Below are 23,149 nucleotides of genomic sequence, written 5' to 3'. Positions count from 1 at the left end.
CTTTGGTAGCAATCCCTTATCCTTTTCTCTCCTCACAATACACATCTATACGTATCTTAATCTGATAGGTACTCTTGTGTTCTCTCTCTCCTTCCCAGGAGGAAAACCTGTTCTCAGGAAAGGACCAGTAGATCATTATAAATAAATGAAAAGATGCAAAATTATCCTTCCTAGGAACAAGGTGAGGTAGTGAAAGGAATGCTTGCCTTAGAGGAAGCAAGTCCAAATGCCGTCTCTGCTACTGAGGGACAAATTATAACTTCAGTGGGCTTCAGTTCCTTCATTTGTCAAATGAAGGGGTTAGATTAGCTGACTTCTAAATCGAGCTCTAAATATATGGTCCCCAATCAATCATTTATTAGATGGCTACTATTGCTAAGTACAAAAAGAAACGAAAGATAGTCTCTTGTGCTCAACGAGTTTACAATTTGTGAACATTTGCATTTTATTTTTCTTTTTATTTCAATAATAACTATATTTTCAAAATTCAAAGATAGTTTTCAACATTCATCTTTGTAAAACCTTGTGTTCCAAATTTTTCTCCCTTCCTCCCTCCCTACCTTCTCTCCTAAAAAGAGAGTAATGCAGTATAAGTTAAACATGTGCAACTCTTCTAAACATATTTCCACATTTACCAAAACATTTGCATTTTAGCAAGGCAAAAGTATGACTGTTTCAGTTATCGATGAGTAGGATTCAAAGCTATTCTGGTAGCAGAGCTCTCTTTCACAAGTTGTACTACTTGACAACTGCCCATCCTACCCACCTGTAAGGCCTTAGAGCAGTGGTTCTCAAACCTTTGTTCTCAGTATCTTCATGTTGTTAAAAAAAAAAACTATCGAGGATCTATTCAAAGAGTTTTTGTTCACATGGGCTATATTTATAGCTATTTACTATATTAGAAATAAAAAAATTTGAATTTGTAGACCCTCTGTAAGGGTTTCAGAGACCCCAACAATTCTTTGGACTACACTTTGAGGACCACTGCCTTAGAGACAGGATTTTTCCTTATCTTAACTGACACCTACCCCGCTCATCCTCATTCCCAGGAATTGTGGGTCCTCAGTACGAATGCTCCTGGATCTCCACCTTCCTTCTGAAAGCATTATCATGTGTACACTCAAGGTGTCCTTGGGGTCCCAGGAGACACAGCCCAGCCAGTCCTATTCTTTCCCTGATCGCTCCCCTGCACCCCAGCTGCCTATAGAATCTGTCAATAAGCATCAATTTTGCCAGGTCACAGTGCCAAGGACAGGATATAGTCAAAAAACAGAAACACCTCCTGCCTCCAAGGAGTTTTCATTCCTAGGGGGTGAGAGACAGCACAAATGAATCATCTACAGAATAGTTAGAGGGATCCTCTACAGACTAGAAGGGGTGATGGCATGAGCTAGGACAGGGATGGGGGACCAAGAACGGTTCTGAAAGGGAGGTGGCCTTCAAGCTGACAGTGAAAGAACTATGGGTTCTAAGAATGGAAGAGTAGGAAGGAGAGTGTTCCAAGCATGGAGAATGGCCAGCACAGAGAGGCAGGAGATGGGCTTTTCCTGTGTGTGGAACAGTGGGTTAGGCTAAGATGATTGATCACAGCATGCACAAAGGGGGAAGAATATAAGATTGAAAGGGCAAGAAGGGGTCGACTTGTAATGAGTTTTAAATGGCAAACAGAAGACTTTATATTTGATCCTGGGGCCATAGGGTTTATTGAGCAGGACAGTAACATGGTCAGCCCTGTGCTTCAGGAAAATCACTGGCAACTGAGCTGATGATGGATTAGGGCAGTGAGAGACCAATGAAAATCCCAGTGCAACAGTTCAAGAGAGAAGTAATGAACTGGGGAGTGGCATTGGGAGGGAAGGGAAGGCAGGAGGAGTGTCCAAGATGCAGAGAAAGAAATTCTAAGGTTTGATGACTGATTGGATATGTGGGGTGGGTCAGAGCTGTGAAGTCTGAATCTGAGTGACAGGAAGAAGGGTAGTATCCCTGACAGTAATAGGAAAGTTCAGAAGAGGGGAGGGTTTGGGGATAAAGATAATCAGTCCTGTTTTAGAAAAATATTTGTCCCACAGGCGCCAGTCTGGCTTCTCTACAGGACAGGGGGAGAAAGTCATTGCCCAATAGGAAAACCTATGCCAGAGAGGTAGGTTGTGATACTGGAAGCCCTGAAGCTTCTCACTTGCCTTTCTGGCTCAAGGGAAAGTCAAGAGTCTCCAGGGATCTAATTCAGGGGCAGGAGCCTGCAGCAAATGGCGTTTCATGTTCTGCTAGTCTGAGGCATCTTATGTCTTACAGTCTCAACAGCCTATGATTCTCCTCTCTAATCATAGACCTCTGTGCTTCAGCTCCAAGCTTCTCAGAAGCTCGATTGGGAGGCAGTAAAAAGAATTGATTTGAACTCAAAAGACTTGGGTTTGAATGATTCTGATGTGCCAGAATTCCCTGTTCTGGACCTCATTATCCTCACCAATGAGTTTTAAGATCCCTTTAATTTTTTTTTGGGGGGGGGGGGAGATGAGGCAGTTGAGATTAAATAACTTGCCCAAGGTCACACAGCTAAGTGTCCGAGGTTGGATTTGAACTCAGGTCCTCCTTCCACTGAGCCATCTTGTTGCCCCATTCACCTCTAAATATTATGAGCTTTAAGGACCCGTGATTCAAAAATGCTACAGGATTTGAGTCCTTGTTCTGCCATTTCACATCACTTTTGTGATGAGAGCAAATCATTTAGCACAATATTTGATGTGTAGTAGGCAGTTAAATGTTTATTGAATTGAATTGAGTTGGACTTGTCTGAGCTTCCATTTCCTCATCTGTAAAATGGGGATAGAAATCTAGGATGATCCAATGATAGAATGCCAATATCAGAACCATGGAAGATGTGGCTTCAAATCCTATATCCTACATCTGACTGTGTGAGTGATTCTGGGCAAATCACTCAAGCTCTCAGTCCTCCCACCCTAAGAACTCTGGAAACCCTAAGTTTTAAGCAATTTCTTATCTTCATTGGTGGGGAAAATTTCCTCACTAAGTGTTCTTTACATCAATGAAATCTTAGGTTTAAACTCCTCCTCCCCCCAAATGGCAATAATAATACCCACCCTAGCTATCTCACAGGATTGTGGTTAGGATCAAATGAGATCACTATAAGTCAGAGAATGGCATAGAAACATCAGCTATTACTATTATGGAGGAGTTTCTGAATGAAGGTGACATACTCCCATCCACCCACTTCCCTACCTCAGCCCCCTCCAGTCCTGGATGAGGAAGTCTTAAACACAGGCAGGTGGAAGCAGAAGGTTTTGGGAGGGAAGGGGAGTGGGGATGTGAGAGTGAAGAAGCTGGCTGGCCTCCAGCTGCTGGGATCTTGACGGGTGGCGGATGGCAGCCACATGAATAACAGAGAAAGGTTCCATAATTGGTGTTATTACACATGCATTTCATCTCCATTCATAATGATTGGATATTTAAACCCAGTAGTTACTCGGCTGAGCCCTGCTCTCATCACACCAGTAGCTGCCTGGATCAGCCCCCATCACTGGTGCAGTTCTCTCTCCCTCACCCGACTTCATGAACTGAACTTCCCAGGAAACTTAGAGGCAAGAGTGATCACCCTGTCTACTCTCATCTATCCCCTTCCTTCCTTATCTCCCTTTCTTCAGAGGGTACCCCCTGTATTCTTCAGTATGTGTTCAGGTCCAGTAGTCTGGAAGGACATGGTAAAAGAGATTGAGAGGACAGTGGTGATCAGACCTCCAGCTGTGTATAAAAAAAGACTCTTCAGGCGAGAAGAGATTGAAGGATTATTTGTCCCATCCATCTACTTCTGGGCAGAGCCTTATCTTAAATACTATATCCCCTTACATTACTGTAAGTTGCTTGAGAATAAGGACCCTGTCTTAATTAAATTTTGTCTTTCCTTCAGCCCCTAAGATAGTGAAACTATTTACAGCAAGCATTTAAGGTTTGTTGTAGTTTCAATTCGGGTGCTATAGGCATTTATTAAGCACATCTTACAAGATACTGTGCTAAGTAACAAAAACCAGGACTTGCCTATCTTCAAAGAGATTACATTCTAATGGGGATACAGTATGCACACAGGAATAAATAGAACATTAGCAAGGCTGTTGAAGGGGCAATAGACAAATGGGATAAAATGTTCTGACAATACGTGAGTAAAAAGAAAATACTAAGATTTCCTGGAGATGCTGGCCCCTGAATCTATAAGAACGGTAAGGTTTCTGAAAAGTAGAAGGAGTATATTCCAAGCATGGAGTACAGCTTCTACAAATGCAAAGAAACAAGAAAATGCTATCCTTTTTTAGAAGGCATTTTTTCTTATGTTTATTATTACCCATAAAAATGTAAGCTCTTTGAAGACAAGGACCATCTTCATGTTTTCTTTGTACCCATAGCTCTTAGCACAGTACCAGACACACAATAACAGGTTAATAAATGTTTGTAGATTGATCAGCTAATGGTGTGGCCGAATCAAGGAACAGACAGTGGAATCCAATTGGACAGGAGTGTTGTGTGCATGAAGATTGAAATTGGATGTAAACTCCCTGAGGGCAGGGTCTATTTATATTTTATCTTTGTGTCTCCAGTGCCCCACGCAGATTGGATTTTAGTATCCAGAGAGATCTCCTGAGATGAGCACTTTGCACCCCTACTCCATCACCCATCCTGGGATCCTCCTCTAGCTCCTCTTTCTCAGACTACATACATTGCCCCCTACACCCTTCCTGCCCAGTCCAGGGAAGTAAAACTCCCTCTCATTCCACCAGAACCAGCCAAAGTGATATAACCCGGTGCCTCCTCCCCCCTTCCCTTTGTCTCCTCCCCTGCCCTGCAGGTTGTGGCCTTTGCGTCTCTATTTTTTATCCTTGTCTCCATCACCACTTTCTGCCTGGAGACGCACGAGGCCTTCAACATTGACCGCAATGTGACAGAGATCCACCGAGTGGGGAACATCACCAGCGTGCGCTTCCGGAGGGAGGTGGAGACGGAGCCCATCCTGACCTACATCGAGGGGGTCTGCGTCCTTTGGTTCACCCTGGAGTTCCTGGTGCGGATCATCTGCTGTCCAGATACACTGGACTTTGTCAAGAATCTGCTGAACATCATAGACTTTGTGGCCATCCTTCCCTTCTACCTGGAGGTGGGGCTGAGTGGACTCTCCTCCAAGGCAGCCCGGGACGTGCTGGGCTTCCTGCGTGTGGTCCGCTTCGTCCGAATTCTACGCATCTTCAAGCTCACCCGACACTTTGTGGGCCTCCGGGTCTTGGGCCACACTCTCCGCGCCAGCACCAACGAGTTCCTATTGCTGATCATTTTCCTGGCCTTGGGCGTCCTCATCTTCGCCACTATGATCTACTACGCCGAGCGAATCGGGGCCAAGCCGTCCGACCCGAGAGGCAATGACCACACCGACTTCAAGAATATCCCATTGGCTTCTGGTGGGCTGTGGTCACCATGACAACACTAGGCTATGGAGACATGTACCCCAAGACGTGGTCAGGGATGTTGGTGGGGGCGCTGTGTGCCTTGGCTGGGGTACTCACCATTGCCATGCCCGTCCCTGTCATTGTCAACAACTTTGGCATGTACTACTCCCTTGCCATGGCCAAACAGAAGCTGCCCAAGAAAAGGAAGAAGCATGTGCCCCGGCCCCCCCAGCTCGAGTCACCGGCCTACTGCAAGTCGGAGGAGACATCGCCCCGAGATAGCATCTTCAGTGACTCTAGCCCCCCCGTGGGGGAAGAAGGCATGGTGGAGAGGAAACGGGCAGGTGAGAGTTATATGGGAAATGCTGGCGGGGTGAAGTTCAGTAAGGCTTTCAAATGAATCTTCTGCCTTCTAACCTGACCCTCAGATTTTCAACGAACTGATAGAACGGCTCTGGGTTAAGTCCTTCTGGGATTGATTATTGATACTGCTTTTACCAGATTATGAGATACACTTTTCTGGAAGGGAAAATATTGGCTTTAGATTGCCCCATGTCATGTGACTTTCTGCCATTCTGGGGTTTGGGGAGTGAGATCCCTAGAGTTCCCTGCAGGTACTTCTCCACTAGGCAATTCAGTTCCAGGAGCATCCTAGTTAGTGCCTCCACCGTCATTTAACCAATAAAAATTTATATGCCAGGCACTTTGCTAAGTGTTAGGGACACAAAGAAAGGAGAGAAAAAAGACCCTCCTTCAAGGAGTTTACATTATTTTCCCCTTCCCCCACCCCCCCACCCCCGAGGCAGTTGGACTTAAGTGACTTGCCTAGGGTCACACAAAACAAATATCATGTTTTCTGAGACCATATTTGAACTCATATCCTCCTGACTTCAGGGCTGGTGCTCTATCCACTGCACCACCTAACTCCCCCTAGGAACTTACATTCTAATGGCAGAAGCTAGTTTGCATATAGATAAAGGAGAAGCAATGATATATAGTTAAAAACAACAATAACAACAACAACAACAAAACATAAAGACAACCTGCCTGGTGGCAGGTCTTAGATTTAGAAGGGAGCTCAGAAGCCATCTAGACTAACCTCCTCATTTAAAAATATTCATTTTAAACCTAAATACAAAATGAGAAATAAAAAGGACATTTCCATGTACACAGTAGAGCATAGAGGATTCAATATTCCATTTCAAACTGATTATTTTTTTAAATCTATGTAATAAATAGTGCACATTGTTTTCAAAGCTACCCAGCTTTCCTGTGCTTCCTTCTATTTCCTTTTGTTATCTGCTCTGTACTTTTAATTTTATCCCCCCCTCAATTCCCTCATTTTGTACCCAAAGAAACTGAGTCCAGTCCTTTCCCTCCTGTATGTATCATCTTAGCCTAAAATCTGGCAAGATTTAAATTCTTCTGAGTCACTTATTGTTTCTGTATTTCACTTTCCCCACCTGCAAAATAGCTATGTCCCCTGCCTCTCAGACAGTAGAATATACTGACTAAGGGATTAGTCTGAGAAAGGCAGCTTGAAGTAAAGAATAGACCACCAGATTTGTTATCAGGACAATCTGAGTTTGAATCTCCTCTCAGACATTCTCTCAGTGTGTACAAATCAATTTGCCTTTCAGACATTTCATTTTCTTAACTCTAAAATGGAGATAACAGAATTTTTTAAATTCAAGATATTAGCTTAATAGTTACTATTGCTTTATTATATATAAATGCATATATATGATACTAGACATTTTGAATTGTGTTTATCGGCAATCAGAGCCATGTTTAATAAAGCTCCAAAACAAAATTTCTCGATTCAGAGGCATTATGGGGTTTAGCTAGGACACATGCAATTTATTTTATTTGCAACACAGTAACAAGATTGTTATAAGGTTCGAGTGAGGTGTTGTGTATAAGATACTTTGTAAACATGATAGTGTTATATAAACATCAGCTCTTATTTAGTTTGTAGAGGGAGATCACCGACCTTACAAGATATATCAGCAAAAGAAACCCTTCCTTCCAAATATTTCCTGGAGCATCTCAGAACCTAATCGATAAGGTCACTTAAGGGTAGCACAATGCTGTCTTTCATTATGCTTAACAAGTCCTAACTTCAGATTTGGCCTCCCGGGTTTGAAATGGATGGAGAAAAATGGAAGAGAGGTCGAATTCATGTAAAGATAAGTTAAGAGTTACATGAGATAATCAACTAATGAGAATTCTAAAGAAGATGGAGGAGGGATAAAAGAACTAGGATCATGTGTCCTGGGAAGAGAAGGCTGAGAATTTGAAACCCATATCTCTAGTTTGTTAGCTACCCAGCTACCCAGAGTTTATAAGTGAACCCTGTTGACTCTGTCTTCCCTCAGGAAGCAAAAGAGTATTCTTTTTTATATTTTTAAACTTTTTTTAGTAATAGTTTCTTATTTTCAAAATATGTACAAAGATAGTTTTCTTTTTTCTTTTATTATTTTTTCTCTTCTTTTTTGTAAAGTTTTTATTTTAGCTCCATCATTCAGTTTAGGTAGATTGTGGTGTAGTGGAAAGTCACCCTATGTTCCAATCCTGACTCATGATCTTGGACAAATCACGTTTCTGGAGCTATTCCATTGTCTATTGAATGAGGAGAGACCAGAGCCCCAGGTAGGGAGTGGTTGATGAGTTGTCCAGGACTTTGCTTTGGGGGATGAGTGGATTGGTTCTGGCCTAGGAGGGAGCATCTTCCTAGCCTGGGCATTGAGACCATGTCCTGGTTTGCCCATGGTACACACTAGAAGTTGGATTTCTCAAGGTAATTTAATCAATAAGCACTTAATAAGTACTTACTGTGTGCCAGGATCTGTACCAGGCACTGGGATTATAAACACAAGCCCCATTTACAGGGAATTGTGAGTTTATAAGTGAACCCTGTTGACTCTGTCTTTCCTCAGGAAGCAAAAGAGTATTCTTTTTTATATTTTTAAATTTTTTTTAGTAATAGTTTTTTATTTTCAAAATATGTACAAAGATAGTTTTCTTTTTTCTTTTATTATTTTTTCTCTTCTTTTTTGTAAAGTTTTTATTTTCATTTTCAAAACATTTTTATTTTTTAAACACATGCATAGATAATTTTCAGCATTCACCCTTGTGTTCCCAAATTTTTCCTTCTCTTCCCCCCACCCCCTCCCTAGATGGCAAGTAATCCAATATATGTTAAATATATGTAATTCTTCTACACATTTCCACAAATATCATGTTGTACAAAAAAAATCAGATCAAAAGAGGAAAAAAATAAAATGCAAGCAAACTACATCAAAAAAGATGACAATACTATGGTGTGATCCATACTCAGTCCCCAAAGCTCTCTCTATCACAAGAGCATTGGAACTGGCTTGAATCACCTTGCTGTTGAAAAGAGCCATGCAGGATAATATTCTTAAAGCTTCCCTTTCTTTTCTTTCACCTAAAACACTTTCTCATTTCTCAATTCCTGATCTTTAGCTCCACAACCCAAGGTATCAGAGCACGTTCATGCCTTTGGCATGAACTCAGTTGTCTGGCAGATTCAGAGGGCATTTATGCCATTGTACTTTTGAGTAAGAATCATCAGTCTTATGCACAGATAATAAAATGATAGCTGGTATCAGTTTTCTTGCTATTATCAGGTCCCCTTTCCCATGCTGAAGAGCCTTGATCCTTAGGGTGTTTTCCAGCTCTGATATTTTAGCTCCATCATTCAGTTTAGGTAGATTGTGGTATAGTGGAAAGTCACCCCATGTTCCAATCCTGACTCGTGATCTTGGACAAATCACGTTTCTGGAGCTATTCCATTGTCTATTGAATGAGGAGAGACCAGAGATGCTATCCAAGGTCCTACCTGGTTTAAAACTTAATTAGTTACACTGCAAGATATTTCACAATACTGTCTGAAGCTTTTGAAGGGACAAGAGAGGGTGAGAATTATAGTTCCAGAGTCCAAAAGATCGGAAGAAAGGAAACATTCATGGCTTGGCCATCTATATTATACCAGATACTAGCCAAAACATTGTGCTGGGTACTAAGGGTACTGACAAAAATGAAATTGTTCCTGCTCTCAAAGAGATTTTTTTCTATGTATGTATCTAACTATATTAAAAGCATATACAGAATAAATACAATATAAATTTAGCAGGAAAGCAATAGTAGCTGTTAGAATAATAATGACACATGGATTGCTTGCTGTCTAGGGGAGGAAGGAGGTAGGAAGGGAAGGAGAAAAATTTGGAGCACAGGTTTTGTAGGGGTGAATGTTGAAAACTATCCTTGCATGTATTTTGAAAAATAAAAAGCTATTATAAAAAATAAAATAAAAAGCATAGAAATATATGTAATTTCCCTTAGAAAATAAAGAATATAAAAATTTTAAGAATAATAATGATAATCCTCTGCATTGATAAAGAGGTTTAACTTTTTTAAAGCATTTTTAGATCTAATATCTCATTTCAGCTTCATAAACATTATTTCAACAACCCTGAGAAATAGGTACTGTTATTGTTATTATTCTCATTTTTTTCATTGAGGAAACTGAGGAAAAGGTTGACTGGTTGTCCAGAGTCACACAGCTAATGTCTGGAGCTGGATTTGAACTCAGGTCTTCAAGATTTTTCTGTCCAACTAACTGGGGAGCCTGACTGGAGTTATCCTGATGGAGTTGCAACAATCCTGAGGCTGGATTTTAGCTGCCATATTTCCAAGAAAGCTAGTGAGGTCATTGCTTGGAGAGCTGGTTCAGGAATTGTGGCTGGCAAGAAGCCAAGGAGCCCAGTGTTAGGCTTAGTGTGGGGAGGCTGAAATCTGAGTCTCCAGGTGCTTTTTCTAATGGACTTCCAGCTATAACAAGGGAATCCCCTAGTGAAGAGCCATTTGTCTTGAAAGACCCTGTTATCCAGTCTGGAATCTTATGTAGAATAGTTAGTCCTCTATTATTTGAGACACTGAGAATTTGAGACAAAAAAAGGACCTATATGTTTATCCCTAGGCTATTTTTCCCCACGTACAGTTGCCCCAGTCACAGTCTTTTACCTTCCATTAGAAGTGTTTCTTCAGGAAAACAAATTCATTTTAAGACTCCTGGGGAGTCTTGATTCAGACCAAGCATGATGGAAGCTATGCTGATTTACCTATAGGCTACCATGTTGCTTAGCCCCTCACTTGAGGGAATTTGCTTTAACTGTGAATATTTATTATAAGATTTTTCTTTTTCTTTTTTGTGTGTTCAATTGGGGTATGGCAGAAGTGGGAGGTAGAGAAAATAATTGCCTGTTAATTGAAAAAAAAACTAAATTTAAAAAAAGCTAAAAAAGAAACTCCACACTATATAATAACTAGGAAGAAATATTTCCTTTTTTACAGTACTATAATATAAATGCTTCCCTAATCTTTCTTATTAATTTACTAACCCTTAAACAAGCATTTATTAAGGACTTAGGGGTACAGTACCTGGCACACAGTAGTCACCTCATAAATGCACAACAGGGAAAAGATTAACAACTATCATATTAGGTTCTTGCAAAGGCAATGAGATAACAAATGTAAAGTACTTTGCAAACCTCAGCATTCTATATACATTATAACTACCACTAGAGATTATTATTAAATGTGTTTTTTATTGATAGGTTGGTTGAAAGCACTGTGCCAGATGTTAAGGATACAAGAACAAAAAGAAAATAGTATCTGCAAGGCTCTTATATTCATCCTTCCTTCTTACCTTCCTTCCTTTCTTTTTTTTCCCTATTTTTCTTTCTTTTTCTTTCTTTCTTTCCTTTTTCCTTTTTTTCTTTCTCATTTCTTTCTCTTTCTTTCATCCTTAATTCCTTCCAACTTCCTTCTCTTTCTTTTTTCTTTCCCTCTTTCCTTTCATTCTCTCTCCCTCTGCCTCTTTCTTGTCTTTCTTTCTCTTCTCCTTCCTTCCTTCTTTTTTTCCTTCCTTTATTTCTTGTCTGCTTGCTTTCTTGCTCTCTTTCTTTCTTCCATCTACCTATCTATCTATCCATTTCTCTATATGTACATCTAGCTAGCTAGCTAGCCATCTGTCTCTCTTCATCTCTCTATCTCTCTATCTTTCCATCCATCTATTCCTCCATCTGTTTATCCATCTATCTATCCACCCATCTATCTCTTTCTATTTATCTGTCTCTCTTAACTATCCATCCATCCATCTATATAATTATATTCAAACATATATAAGATAAATACAGTGTAAATTTGGCTGGGAGGTAATAAAAGCTCTTAAGAATAATAATGTTGATAACATCAATAAAGAGGCTTAACCTTTCCAAAGTACTTTTTCTATTTGAACCTTGTGAGCAATTGGAAAGGTAGCTAACCCTCCCTATATGCTAGACCTCATCAGAAGGTCAAGAAAAGAGAAGCTAGATATAAGGTTTAAGGAAAGGGAGTAGATCATGAGAAAGAGGGGTCCACCGAGAAGCAAATGGCTCTTGGAAAATTGCCAAAATTTGCATGGGACATTCTGAAGTCACAAAGAGCTTATCCATTTCTTTAGTTCACCTGTGCCATGATTTTTCATCAATGGAAGGTGATCGAAGATCCAAGCACCAGCCAAGCAGAAAAGCTAGCACCAACATTGAAAGAGGATCAGATCCTCTATTCCTGAGGGTGTGGTGAAGGTTATAGTCTCACTTTTCCTGGCTCAGACTTAGAGATACTGGGGAACTTAGAAGTCATCAAGTCCAATTCTCATTTTGCAGATAAGCGAACCCAAAGCTAGAGATGATAAGTCAATTTCCAAGAGTCCTGCAACTAGCAAGGGTTTGAGGCAGGTTCCAAACCCAGATATTCCTGACACCAAGACTTCATCTATCTGCCAAACTATGCTATCTCTTAGACGGCCTTTCTCTCCAGAATGGATGGCTTCTATGGATAGGCAAGAGGGGATGGGAGAACAACTCCTTGCCCAGAGCTAACAGAAGCTGACCCACTAGTTCCAGGTCATTTCCCTTGATCTTCATTGTGAGAAGAAGGGACAGAAGAGCTGGCACTGAGGTGCCTGGAAAGGGAACAAGCCCCCATGAGGAGGAGTCCATTAGGCAGCAGCTGAATCTGGAACTGACCTACCTCAAGCCCAGAGGAGCATCATCCCTTTCTCCCCCATGGGTACAGACCTTTTAATCCATATCTTATTTTCCCTCTCCTCCCCACCATTAACAGATTCCAAACAAAATGGAGATGCAAATGTGGTGCTGTCAGATGAGGAGGGGGCCTGCCTTACCCAGCCCCTGGCCTCAGCCCCTGATGAGCGAAGGGCTATGCGCCGTTCCAGTACCAGAGACAAGAACAAGAAAGCTGCCACCTGTTTTCTGCTCAGTGCTGGAGACTATGCTTGTGCTGATGGCAGTGTCCGAAAAGGTAAGAAAGGCCCTGCTGTCCAATGGAGTAGGGACAGGTGAGCCAGAGTCTGGGGTGAGAGAGTCCCAGGGTGGAGCCCTTTCTACCATCTTTTCAATATAATAACCCTATCTTCGAAGTCAAACCACACTTTTGAATTAGATTTAGGCTTATCTACCTCCCGGCCTTTCTGTTTGTGCTATTCCTGGCCCCTTCTCTCCCTTTTTATACTGACCACCAGCTCTAGTGTGTATCCCAGCCTATTCTTCCAAGGACTTATCTCCTTTCCATCAACCCCAATTTAAGTGCCTTCTTTCTTCCTTCACCTTTCACTTCTTGACCTTCTTATATTGTTGACCCTTCCCAGGATCCACAGCTTAAGTCTAGTTTTTGCTATTTTCATCCCCATCCATCCCCAATTCAGCTTTCATCATTCATCCATCCATCTCTCTCTCCACTGGCTTCCACTTCTGACATTACCACCTGGGACTTTTCCTCTGCTCCTGAGCTTGGGGCCATTAGGGAACCTAATCAGTCCCTTTTTGGTGTTCCAGGTTATGTTTATTCTGGGCATGAGATGCTTTGAAAGCTCTGAAATGTGTTCCCAGTCTGCCAGGATTTTCCAGGTCATTTTCTCCTAGATAGCCCCAACCAGAAGGAGAATCCACAGCTGTTCCAAAGGCAGACTGTTCAATAACCCTGCATGAGGGAATGACAATAAGAAGAATAAAAGAAGCGACTTTCTAAAACTGAGATTTTAGAACTCATGTCCCACTTCTTCACCCTGGGTTTCGACTTGCCTAGAAGGTCAAGTTTCCATAGTTTGGAATGACCAAGCAGAGAGGAAGCTTTCCTACATTTGGATCTTATATACCTGAATTGGCTAGTGATTCTGCCTGGACTTGGCTATATGGGCTAAGCTGGAGGATTTTTTATGTCTCCCCAGCAGTGAGTGCTTCCTGTCTTAGACCTCTCCTCTTCCTCCTTGTCTATCCAGCTATTTTCTCCTCCAGTACTCCACATTCTCCATGCCTCTGACCTCCAGCATTCCTTTCTAGGTTTTATTATACCAAGCTCAGCCTTGAATATTTATCCCAGGTAGATAGGACTACCCAATCCCCTTTCCTCAACTCAATCCTTTCCCAACTTCTTACCAGCCAGGGGACCTAGAATACCAGTCCCTAGTCCTTCATCATTCAGTCCCACTATTTTTCCCTAGCCTATCTTTACCTTTTCCCTCCCAGAGCCATACCCTGGGCTTTGCCCAGGTGCCTACCAGCTCCTTCTTCCACCCAGCCTTCTAGGAATTTACCTTCCATGTATAAGAATGTTTCATCGGCATTAAGTTAATTGCCCTTCAGCAATACAGTTTTTCCCAGTTATCTTTTCATGAAACAAGTTAACAGTGGCAGAGTAGTATAGGCTTACAGTTTGAAACCCTTAGGCCTGCTCAGAGAGGAAATCCTAAGGCTAAATTGATAATAATCAGACTAAAGGGATGGACATATTTTAGTCTTTTGATTCCTATACTCAGCTCCTTTGGGCAACATGCTTACTTAAGCTGGAGGGAGAAGCAGGGACAGCCTGGCTCTCTTGTAAGGAAAGGGTATCACTTGATATCCAGATCAGAAGTTCATTTTTGGTACCAGAATGAATTGCCATATTATCCTTGGGGAATCATTTGCTGTTTCTTTTCCTCGGTGACTGTTTCTGGGTTCAAATCTGGTCTCAGACACTTAATGCTTCCTAGCTGTGTAACCCTGGGCGAGTCACTTAACCCCAATTGCCTCATCAAAAAAAAAAAAAAAAAAAAAAAAGGAAGAAGAAAGAAAGAGAAGGGAGGGAAGGAAGGAAGGAAGGAAAGAAAGAAAGAAAAGAAAAGAAAGAAAGAAAGAAAGAAAGAAAGAAAGAAAGAAAGAGAAAAGGAAAGAAAAAAAAAAGAAAAGAAAAGAAACAGTGGTCTATAGCATCCTGAGAGTGCTGAAACCAAAACAAGCCTACTCCCAGAGACCTGGGATTGATAGTTATTCTCATTAGGAATCATCCCAGAGTTGTTGGTAGTGGAGGATAGCTTCTCATAGGGAGTTGGTTCTTAGCTCCTGCTCTGCTTCCAGGGCCCAGGGGTCTCCTGCTTAGTCAGATAATAAAGGGCTGGGGTATATCAGATGGCTGACCCTTGTGCTGAAGGAGAGAGGATGCCTGAGGGGTTCTGGCCACATGAAGGAAGTGTTCCCAAGTTCAATTCCATGGCTAAATGTTGCCTGACCAGATGGCTCCTTCCTCTCTCCATCTGAGCCAGCTGCCCAAGCCCTACCCTATGGCCCTTTGTTCTGCCCTCATCCTCAGTGGCTTTGTACTCAAAGGTGAGAACAAAAAGGTTTTCTCCTTTTCTTTCCCAGACGTGGCACCTCATCCCAATGGGAAAGGTCTGGGTTTCAATAGAGAGAACAGTCCATATTTTTACTCCCATGGATCTCAATTTCCTGATCCATCAAATGAGGGAGGTGGAGATGGTCTCCAAACGTCCCTTCCAGCTACAGATCTATGATCCTATGCTCTGACCCTCTCCAAGGAGAGAGTACTGCCCCAAGCACCAGGGAATATGGGAGCCAGTAAGTGCCTTAGTCCACATGGCTCTATGCACACGGCTGTGTTCAGCATGTGCTTTCCGCAGTGTGAGTGACATCAGCGGAAAAAACCAGGTCTTCTATGGGCTTCTGATTCAATAGCCTACATGGACGGGTATTAGAGAGAGCATGCATTTCAAGGTTGCATCAGTGGATGGGGAGGTGGCAAGGATGCAGGAGCGTGGGCAGAGAGGACAAAAGCTGGAGGAGTGACATCTGGCTCTGGGGGTGTCCACATGTTATCATGTAGTAAGAACAAGTATCGTGTGTGTGTGTGTGTGTGTGTGTGTGCACGCGCGTGCCTCTGTGTGTATGTGTTTGTGGAGAAGGGAAAACCTGCCTCCTGCTGCCAACACAGTCTGTGCCTCGGGGAGAAGAGCCCTCTGGGGTACCCACTGGGCCCAGCTACTGTGTTTGTCAGATGCCTCCACACAGCTCCTTGGTAACAAATACGTTGCTTAGCCAATTAGAGTGACCTTCATGAGGGAACAGGTGGGTTGCCGGGAAACAGGCCCTGCTAAGCAAGCATGGCAATTAGCATTCTCGAACCCCCAGTGCTCGGCAACTTTCCCTGAACCTAGTACCCGAGCCGGGTTTGGAAACAGCGTCATGAGGAGCAGCAATGGCTGTGGCCCGTAGGGTTATAAGAACCCCTTGGCGCTATTAGGAAAGGAGGAAGGCGAGTTGAGTGAGGGATGCCTGAGGTTGGGGGAGACCCCCCCAGGAATGAAGCTATATGACAAAGGTGGAGGGGAGTGAGCCAGAGAGTGGGAATCATGGAAGACCAAGTCCTCTACCTGAAAAAGAAATCTCCCCTGCATTTTCCCCGGGAAGGGAAGGTTTTGTTTCCAGATGGGAGATGAGAGCTGGTAATCCAGGGGACATTTGACCCTGGCCCTGGGGGTTCCCTTTCAGTGCCCCTTGGTGGAAATACTAACCGACAGGTGCAGCCTCTCTCTCACCATGCGTCTGCCTTTTCTTCACCAAGGCTGCGAAAAGTCCCGAAGCCTAAACAACATAGCCGGAGCAGCAGGAACAAGTCTGGGGCTCTCTCCACTCCCATCGCGCTACAGCTCACCCTACCCTCCGAGAAAGCTCCTGCTCTCCCACCCCTTCCATTCTCTCACGGGCCCGACCCACGGACATGCTGCTCCTTAACCAGCCCGTCTCCAGCGCCACGGTGCATCGAGGCTGCTCCGGCTCACCCTCATCCTCCTCGCCTGCCCTCTGCCTCTCCCCCTCTCCTCGCCATAAGTCATGCTGCCCAGCCTCCTACACGACCCCCACCCAGCCCCCGTGCCTCCCCCGCTCAAGCCTGCAGCTTTGGCCCCACTTGGGGCGCCTCACTCCAACACCCCCCAACCCTTCAGAATTCCCACCTCCGGAGTCCTTGACCAAAAGCGGAGAACCGCAATGTGCTGCTCCCCAGAGCTAGGCCCTTCTGAGAGGACAAAGAAGCCCCTGGCCCTCCTCTGTCTCAGGGCTCCCCCACCTCTGACCTTCCCTGCTGCCTTCATTCTGGGCAGCACTGGGTGGGTGTGCGCCCAGGCCGTGCCCACCCTATCCTGGAGCTGCTGGGTGAACAATGTTGAGGCCTTAGCACCTTTCTTACCTTAGACGTTTATTTTTCTAATGTCAACAAAAACATTCCATTTCCATGCTGCCTTTAGTCAGGAATGAAATAGTATTGCAAGAATGTCTTTGTCTGTCTGTCTCCCAAGAAGAGCCTGGGCCCACTTAAAGCAAACCTGTGACCTAGATGGGCTTTCATTCGCTTCTCTTCTCCCCATGCACCATTCTCTCTCTCTCTGTCTCTCTCTTCTCTGTCTCTCTGTCTCAGGGTCTGTCTGTGTATATGTCTGTCTCTCTGTTTCCCCCTCTGTCTCTGTCTCTGTCTCTTTCTTCCTCTCTCTCTGTCTCTCTCTTATAGGATGGATGTGGGAGAGGATTAGAAACCTTTCTTTTACCTTGTCATTCTGCTTTTCATCCTGGAGGATTATATCAGGGATGGGGTCCTGTGGCAATAGAGGAGGATGGGGTTATCCTCTGGAACTCTCCACTCTGACCTCTGCTGATTGATGACTCAAGCAAAACTCTTGACATAGATGGGCTTTGATTCACTTCTCCCCAAATCCATCATTCATTCTCATTCTCTCTCTCTCTCTTTTTGTTTCTTTCTCTCTCTTATAGAATGGGGGTGGGGGAGGCTTAGAAACCTTTCTTTTACCCTCAGTCACTCTGCTTTTCATCCTGGAGGATTAGATCAGGGACGGGGGTCCCGTTAGAATAGAGGAGGATGGGGTTACCCTTTGGAGCTCTCCATCCTGACCTCTGCTGACTGATGACTCAAGGGAGAACCACTATGTACTACAGAAAGCACAGCTTTCACATGGCCCCCTTTTCCCTGGATGTTCCAGGCAACCTTCTTTCCACCACCACCCCCACTTCCCCACCCCACCCCCGCTAGACAGGCCAGACCACAGCAATAATCTGAACTTCAGGCACCCCTCTGTTTTCATCCAATTCCCATGTTAGCGTCTGTTTTTCCCATTCCTGATATCCCCCCTCCCCAAACTCCTCCTCTCTTGCCAAACTCTCCGCCCTGCCTGCCTCTGAGTCACCTACTGTTCCCACCCAGCCTCTCCTCTCTCTATTTCTGCCAGAAGCAGAGACTCATCTAATTTCTATAATTAAGTGTATTCATTTACCTAACAATCCCGAGCCTGGGAACACAACAGGTTTGTGAGTCACTAAGTAAGCATGTGTGTGCCTCGGACAGGAGAGAATTGACTTCCGTCTGGGCCCTACCTGCCGCTTAGCCAAGGACAGGGTTACCCTTTGGAGGCTGGGTGCAGTAGTTCCCCTGCAAATCTGGCCACCTGAGCCAGGCTTCCCACTGGGCTGGGGTCCTCCCGACCCTCAGAGCTCCTGGGCTTGCCCAGCAGCTGGACCTTCTGCAGGACCCAAGTTTCTCAGTGGAGACACTTCACAGTCTACCTGATGGGGATTAGATCTGACAGTGGAGCTATGTGCTCGGCAATTTTTAGAATTGGCATTATGCAACTTGGTGGGAATGACTAACCGTCCGTCTCTGCTCCTTCCAGAGCTGGCAGAGGCAAAGTTACAGCAAGAAAGCAAGTTCTGGGAGTGGAGCAGCAAGCAATAGCAACTGGGAAGCTTTGGAAGATAGAGATTAGGGGGTGAGGGAGGTGGACTCTGGTTCTGTGGAGGAATAAGGCCTGGGTCTGGGGGTTTCCTGCTTTTGATACTTCCCAAGTCTTAAGGTTCCCTTGAAGATGATCCCAAGGCTGGGCTGGCCAAGGCTTCCTGGGGATTCTGACGCCTGCGACTTGCTTTACCTCCAGCCCTACCCTCCCAGAATGTGATGTTCCCCATAGGAAAAAAGGGGAGGCGTTTGAAGAATCCTTCTCCCAATGGGGTCTTCAGAAATAATAGTAGTAATAATCATGATAGCCAATATTTACACGGCACTTTCAGACTCAGAATGCTTAAGAATGTGTCCAAGCAAAAGTCCTCCAGAGATAAAAAATAATTTCCCTGAGGAATCAGAAGAACCAATGAGGTACCAGAGGAGCGAGGCAGGCAGCCTAGGAGCATGGAGAGAGTCTCCTGGGAGGAGGGCAGGAAAGCCAAGGGCGCCAGGGGGCTAATTTGGCCCTGGCCTGGGACAGCGTGAGCTAAGAGCACAATATCACCCCCATCCAAGCAGAGCTATTTTCTCCTGCAACTCTGTTTCAGAGAATTGAGTTAGCTATTTCTGTGGCAACCTCAGGAACTGTCAGGAACCCAAGTTTCCACAGTACTTCCCCCCACCCCCTCTGCCCCTGGGAGGGGCACCATCCTTGAGCAAGCTGCCCTCGTGGTGGCTCCAGCTGGCCTGAGGCGGCCTGGTTTGGGTTGGTGCTGAAGCTGGCTCTCAAACTTTTCCTCCTGGCCCTTTGATGCTGACACATAACATAGCTGGGGAACAACTTGAAGCCTCTTGTAGCTCCTCTCCTTACCCGCCCCCAGGATCTGTAGGGGTTCTCCTGGTGAGAACAGAGACAGGGCCAGACTAAGGTAAGAGACCTTTTACAGTCAGTTGTGTCCGCTGTCTCTACTTCTCTAGGAATGCAAACTTCCCTTAATACCTGGGCCTTAAAGCCCTCCAGTAACACTACCTCTATGAGGCAGTCCCTCGTCAGGAAAGAAAAGTAATATAATGTGAGGCTCTCTAATTTGCTTATATGTTGTATCTGTAGAATAATAGTATTCAGCTCTTGTATTAGATAGGAAACCCCATGAAGACAAGATCAGTGTCTTACCCAACCTTGTGGCTCCCCCAGTGCACAATGCCCTGGGCCCAGCAGGCCCTTAATACGTGTTCCTTAAATTTAAATCTGTCTTTAGTAAAACATTATTAGGGCATTAGTAGTGAGGGAAAGGACCAAATTATTGAATGCATTCCCCATGTGGACCAGCCTTGAAGGAACAGTGGCTGCTCTCTGTTAGGATATTAGTATCGCTAGGCTTTGGGATGTGGCCCTTCACAATAGGAGAGATGGCTGGCTGGGACCCATCCACCTATCCATGTGGGTTGGCCCTTAACCTGTCCGTCTCTTAGACTCAGAACTCAGTTTCTTGAGCTTGAGGATTTGACAGCTCTTGGTTCCTTTCTCAGCTGCCTACCCATCTGGGGCTGACTATTGGGTTTCTGGTCTCTCGTGAGTACAGGACTTGTTTTCTCCATTTGGAGGATTAGACAGGATGCTCTTGAGTCCTGACATGAGGATGCATGATGAGCTTTGCACTTAGGATCAAAGTACTAAGATTAGCATGGGGGAAGGGGACCTTTTGCTCTTATTTTTTTGAGAGAGGCAGTCCTACAGCCAGACAGACTTAACAGTTTTAAAAGCTATCTCCTTCTGATGCCAGAGGAAAAAGTGGTATGGATCCAAGGGTTAGCCTTACCCCCAGTCAGGAATTCTTTCTAGGGGCATCATATAGACCAGTAATTTGGTCACCATAGTACACTGTTGACGATCACTGTGCTCAGGAAGGTCAAGGAACAATGTTTTCATGTAGGGGCCAGTTCTTTCCCTAGGCTTCTATCCATTTGACTCATCCCTCATTTCTGGCAAGTCCAGTAGGCAGATGTAGCTAGCAGAATGGGGAATCCCAGTTTTAAGAGGCTTTATAAGGGCCCTTCTAGTTTATCAGATAGCCCAGGAAAAGAATCATGGGTCTGGGGGCAGGGATTCATTTCTCAGAATCTCTCTTGGATCTCTTGGAGCACTAGACCATAGGATATTTAGCTAGAAGGAATCTTAGAGACTATCCAATCCAGCTCCCACATTTTACAGATGAGGCCCAGAGTGGTTATGTAGAATTATAAATGCAGAAGGGATCCTAAAGTCATCTGCTTCAGCTCTCCTCATTTTACAAATGAAGAAGCTGGAGCTCAGAGAGGTTAGAATAGCTTGTTCAAAGTTACAGAGTAACAAAGCCAGGATTTTAGCCTGAATTCTTTCTTCCAGATTTTATTTTCTTTCCTCCCTCCCTTTAGCCTAGCTCGGTTGCTTCCTTTTATCTTTCATACAGCCCTGCCTTGGGAAGGCTTGAGATTGGGAGACTGTGGGTAACCTTTCCAATCAACGAGAGCCTCTTTATTTATCCCCTCCTAAAACCTGACATTTGGCTCCAGGTGGTTTCCCCCTGGCACTGGAGAGAGAAGGTATACAATAGTGTTACAGATTTTAGAGCCAGAGTTGGGAGCAGGATGGAAGGCCTTCCCCTAGTCCCTTTACATCTGGCACTAGGAGGAATCTGCTTTGAACTACCTGAGCTGAAATTTGTTGTTCTTCCACAGTACAATGGAAAGAATACTTACGATGGAGTTAGAGAATATTTGTGCAAGTCCCACTTTTGGTTTTTACTTGTATCAATTTGGGCAAATTACTTTGGCAAATACTCTGTTACTCATTTATAAAATGAAGGGGGAGTGGCCTCGGAGTTCCCTTCTGGAACTATGATCCTATGAATATTGTTAATCTAGATCTGGAAACCATCTGATTCAACCCTCAGAGGATGCTCATGGTCCTACCAAAGGTTGGGGACAACTTCAAGTTTTTTTGCTCTTTTCTCTGAGCCACACTAATGCCTGAGACAAGTGGAAGCAACCTGGGTATCTGGTGACCTGGAGGAGGACTGAATGCTAGGATAGCAATATTACACACAGGGTCCTGCACAATGACATATGTCTTTGGATGACTGGAGGAATCGCTTCTCCTAATGGAAAGAGCATTAGACTTAGGAGTTAGAAGAGATCTGCATTTAAATCTCTAGCACAGCATAGTGTATGATTATGGGGAAATCCCGTAAGCTCTCAGAACCTCAGGGAAGGGAGGATAATAATATCCCCACTGCCTACTTTATAGGACTATTGTGAGGACAGAACTTTGTAAGCCTTTGGGTTACTACTCAGCTTTGGGCAGGCCCTCTGTAGATAGCTACAGGGCAAGGTGAGGGCCTGCTCATTAGGCTCAAGAAATGATGATTGACCATGAGGAAGTCGATCTCCAAGATACCATTTTGGATCCGGTTGGTCTTCTGGATTCACATGGTTCTTAGGACTTTCGTGGAAGATGAAAAATTGTAGGAAGGGTTCTAAAAGCTGGAAGAAGGGGTAAATAGCACTATCCAAAACCTAAATCTGTCACTTCTCCAACTCAGGGGATATTTGCCTAGTTTCTCATGGGGTTTTGGCCACCTTCATTTGTTGACAGAGAAAATAGACAAGACATGAGGTTTTTTGGGGGGTTTAGTTGCCTGTGTTTTGTGGGAAACATAACTTGTGTACCAGCGAGGGTGGGAGATCAGGCTGGTTGGACACAGGACACACTGTAGGAAACCACGAAACTTGGGAGGAGCCCTGTGATAGCTCAAAGGTCATTCCAATAACCCCATGATCAAATCTGCCAAGCTGGGCCCCATCCCTTTGAGGGGTTATTCATGGTTAGAGGGACCTGGGGACCTTCTGGAAACAGATCTGGATGTAGGGAACTGTTCTCTCCCTTCAAAAATTTTCCAAGAGTACTCTGAGTCTGTCCTTTCTATCATTCTCTACCATATCTTATACTTTTCTACATTCACATCAGATTCTCCCTTAATAGGTAGACTAAGCAATTTGAGGGCAAAGATAGGTTGAATCTCATCCATTTTGTGCTAGCCCCTTCTGCATTGGCCAAGTGGCTTTGGGCAGGGTCAACCATGGGAGATGTGTGGATGTGAAAAAAGAAGAGGGAACAAGGAGAGGAGAAAGAAGGGTGTTTTTTTTAATAGTTAACCGCTACCAGCTCCTCCCAAATCCTTCGGCCAAGAAGCAGAAGGCCTTTTGTCAGCTCTGTACACCTGGACTCCTGGATGCTCTCCATTGGCTTCCTCACCTGGGGGTTGCGGGTTTCTCCCTCCTAATTTGTTCTTGCCTTCGCCCTCTCCCCAAAGAAGGCAATGTCGATGGGAAAGTGTGCGTACCGGTGACTCACACCTGTGCTCTTTAAACACAGAGACCTGCCAAGACGTCCTCTCATCCAATTATGCCCAGGCCGAGGTCCTCACCTTCTCTTAAAGCTTGGCTCACGTGGAGGCCGGGAGCATGGAGAGAGACAGTGCGAGAGGCTTAGGGAAAACCCTGGATCTTTCACT

The 23,149-nt window shown here is 44.3% G+C and overlaps 1 protein-coding gene across 1 annotated transcript in view; it reads left to right on the top strand.

Annotated features, from left to right (window-relative positions):
- KCNC4 (potassium voltage-gated channel subfamily C member 4) overlaps positions 1-23,149 on the top strand; it is a 71,669-nt gene that overhangs the window by 12,248 nt on the left and 36,272 nt on the right. The window contains 3 exon segments of the mRNA XM_051993085.1: positions 4,853-5,438; positions 5,441-5,788; positions 12,642-12,839. Coding sequence (XP_051849045.1) covers positions 4,853-5,438; positions 5,441-5,788; positions 12,642-12,839 — 1,132 coding nt within the window.

This window comes from Antechinus flavipes, chromosome 4, assembly GCF_016432865.1.
Source record: "Antechinus flavipes isolate AdamAnt ecotype Samford, QLD, Australia chromosome 4, AdamAnt_v2, whole genome shotgun sequence".
Classification (NCBI taxonomy): domain Eukaryota; kingdom Metazoa; phylum Chordata; class Mammalia; order Dasyuromorphia; family Dasyuridae; genus Antechinus; species Antechinus flavipes.
The sequence above is the reverse complement of the archived record's forward strand: the minus strand, read 5'-3'. Positions and strand labels throughout refer to the sequence as shown.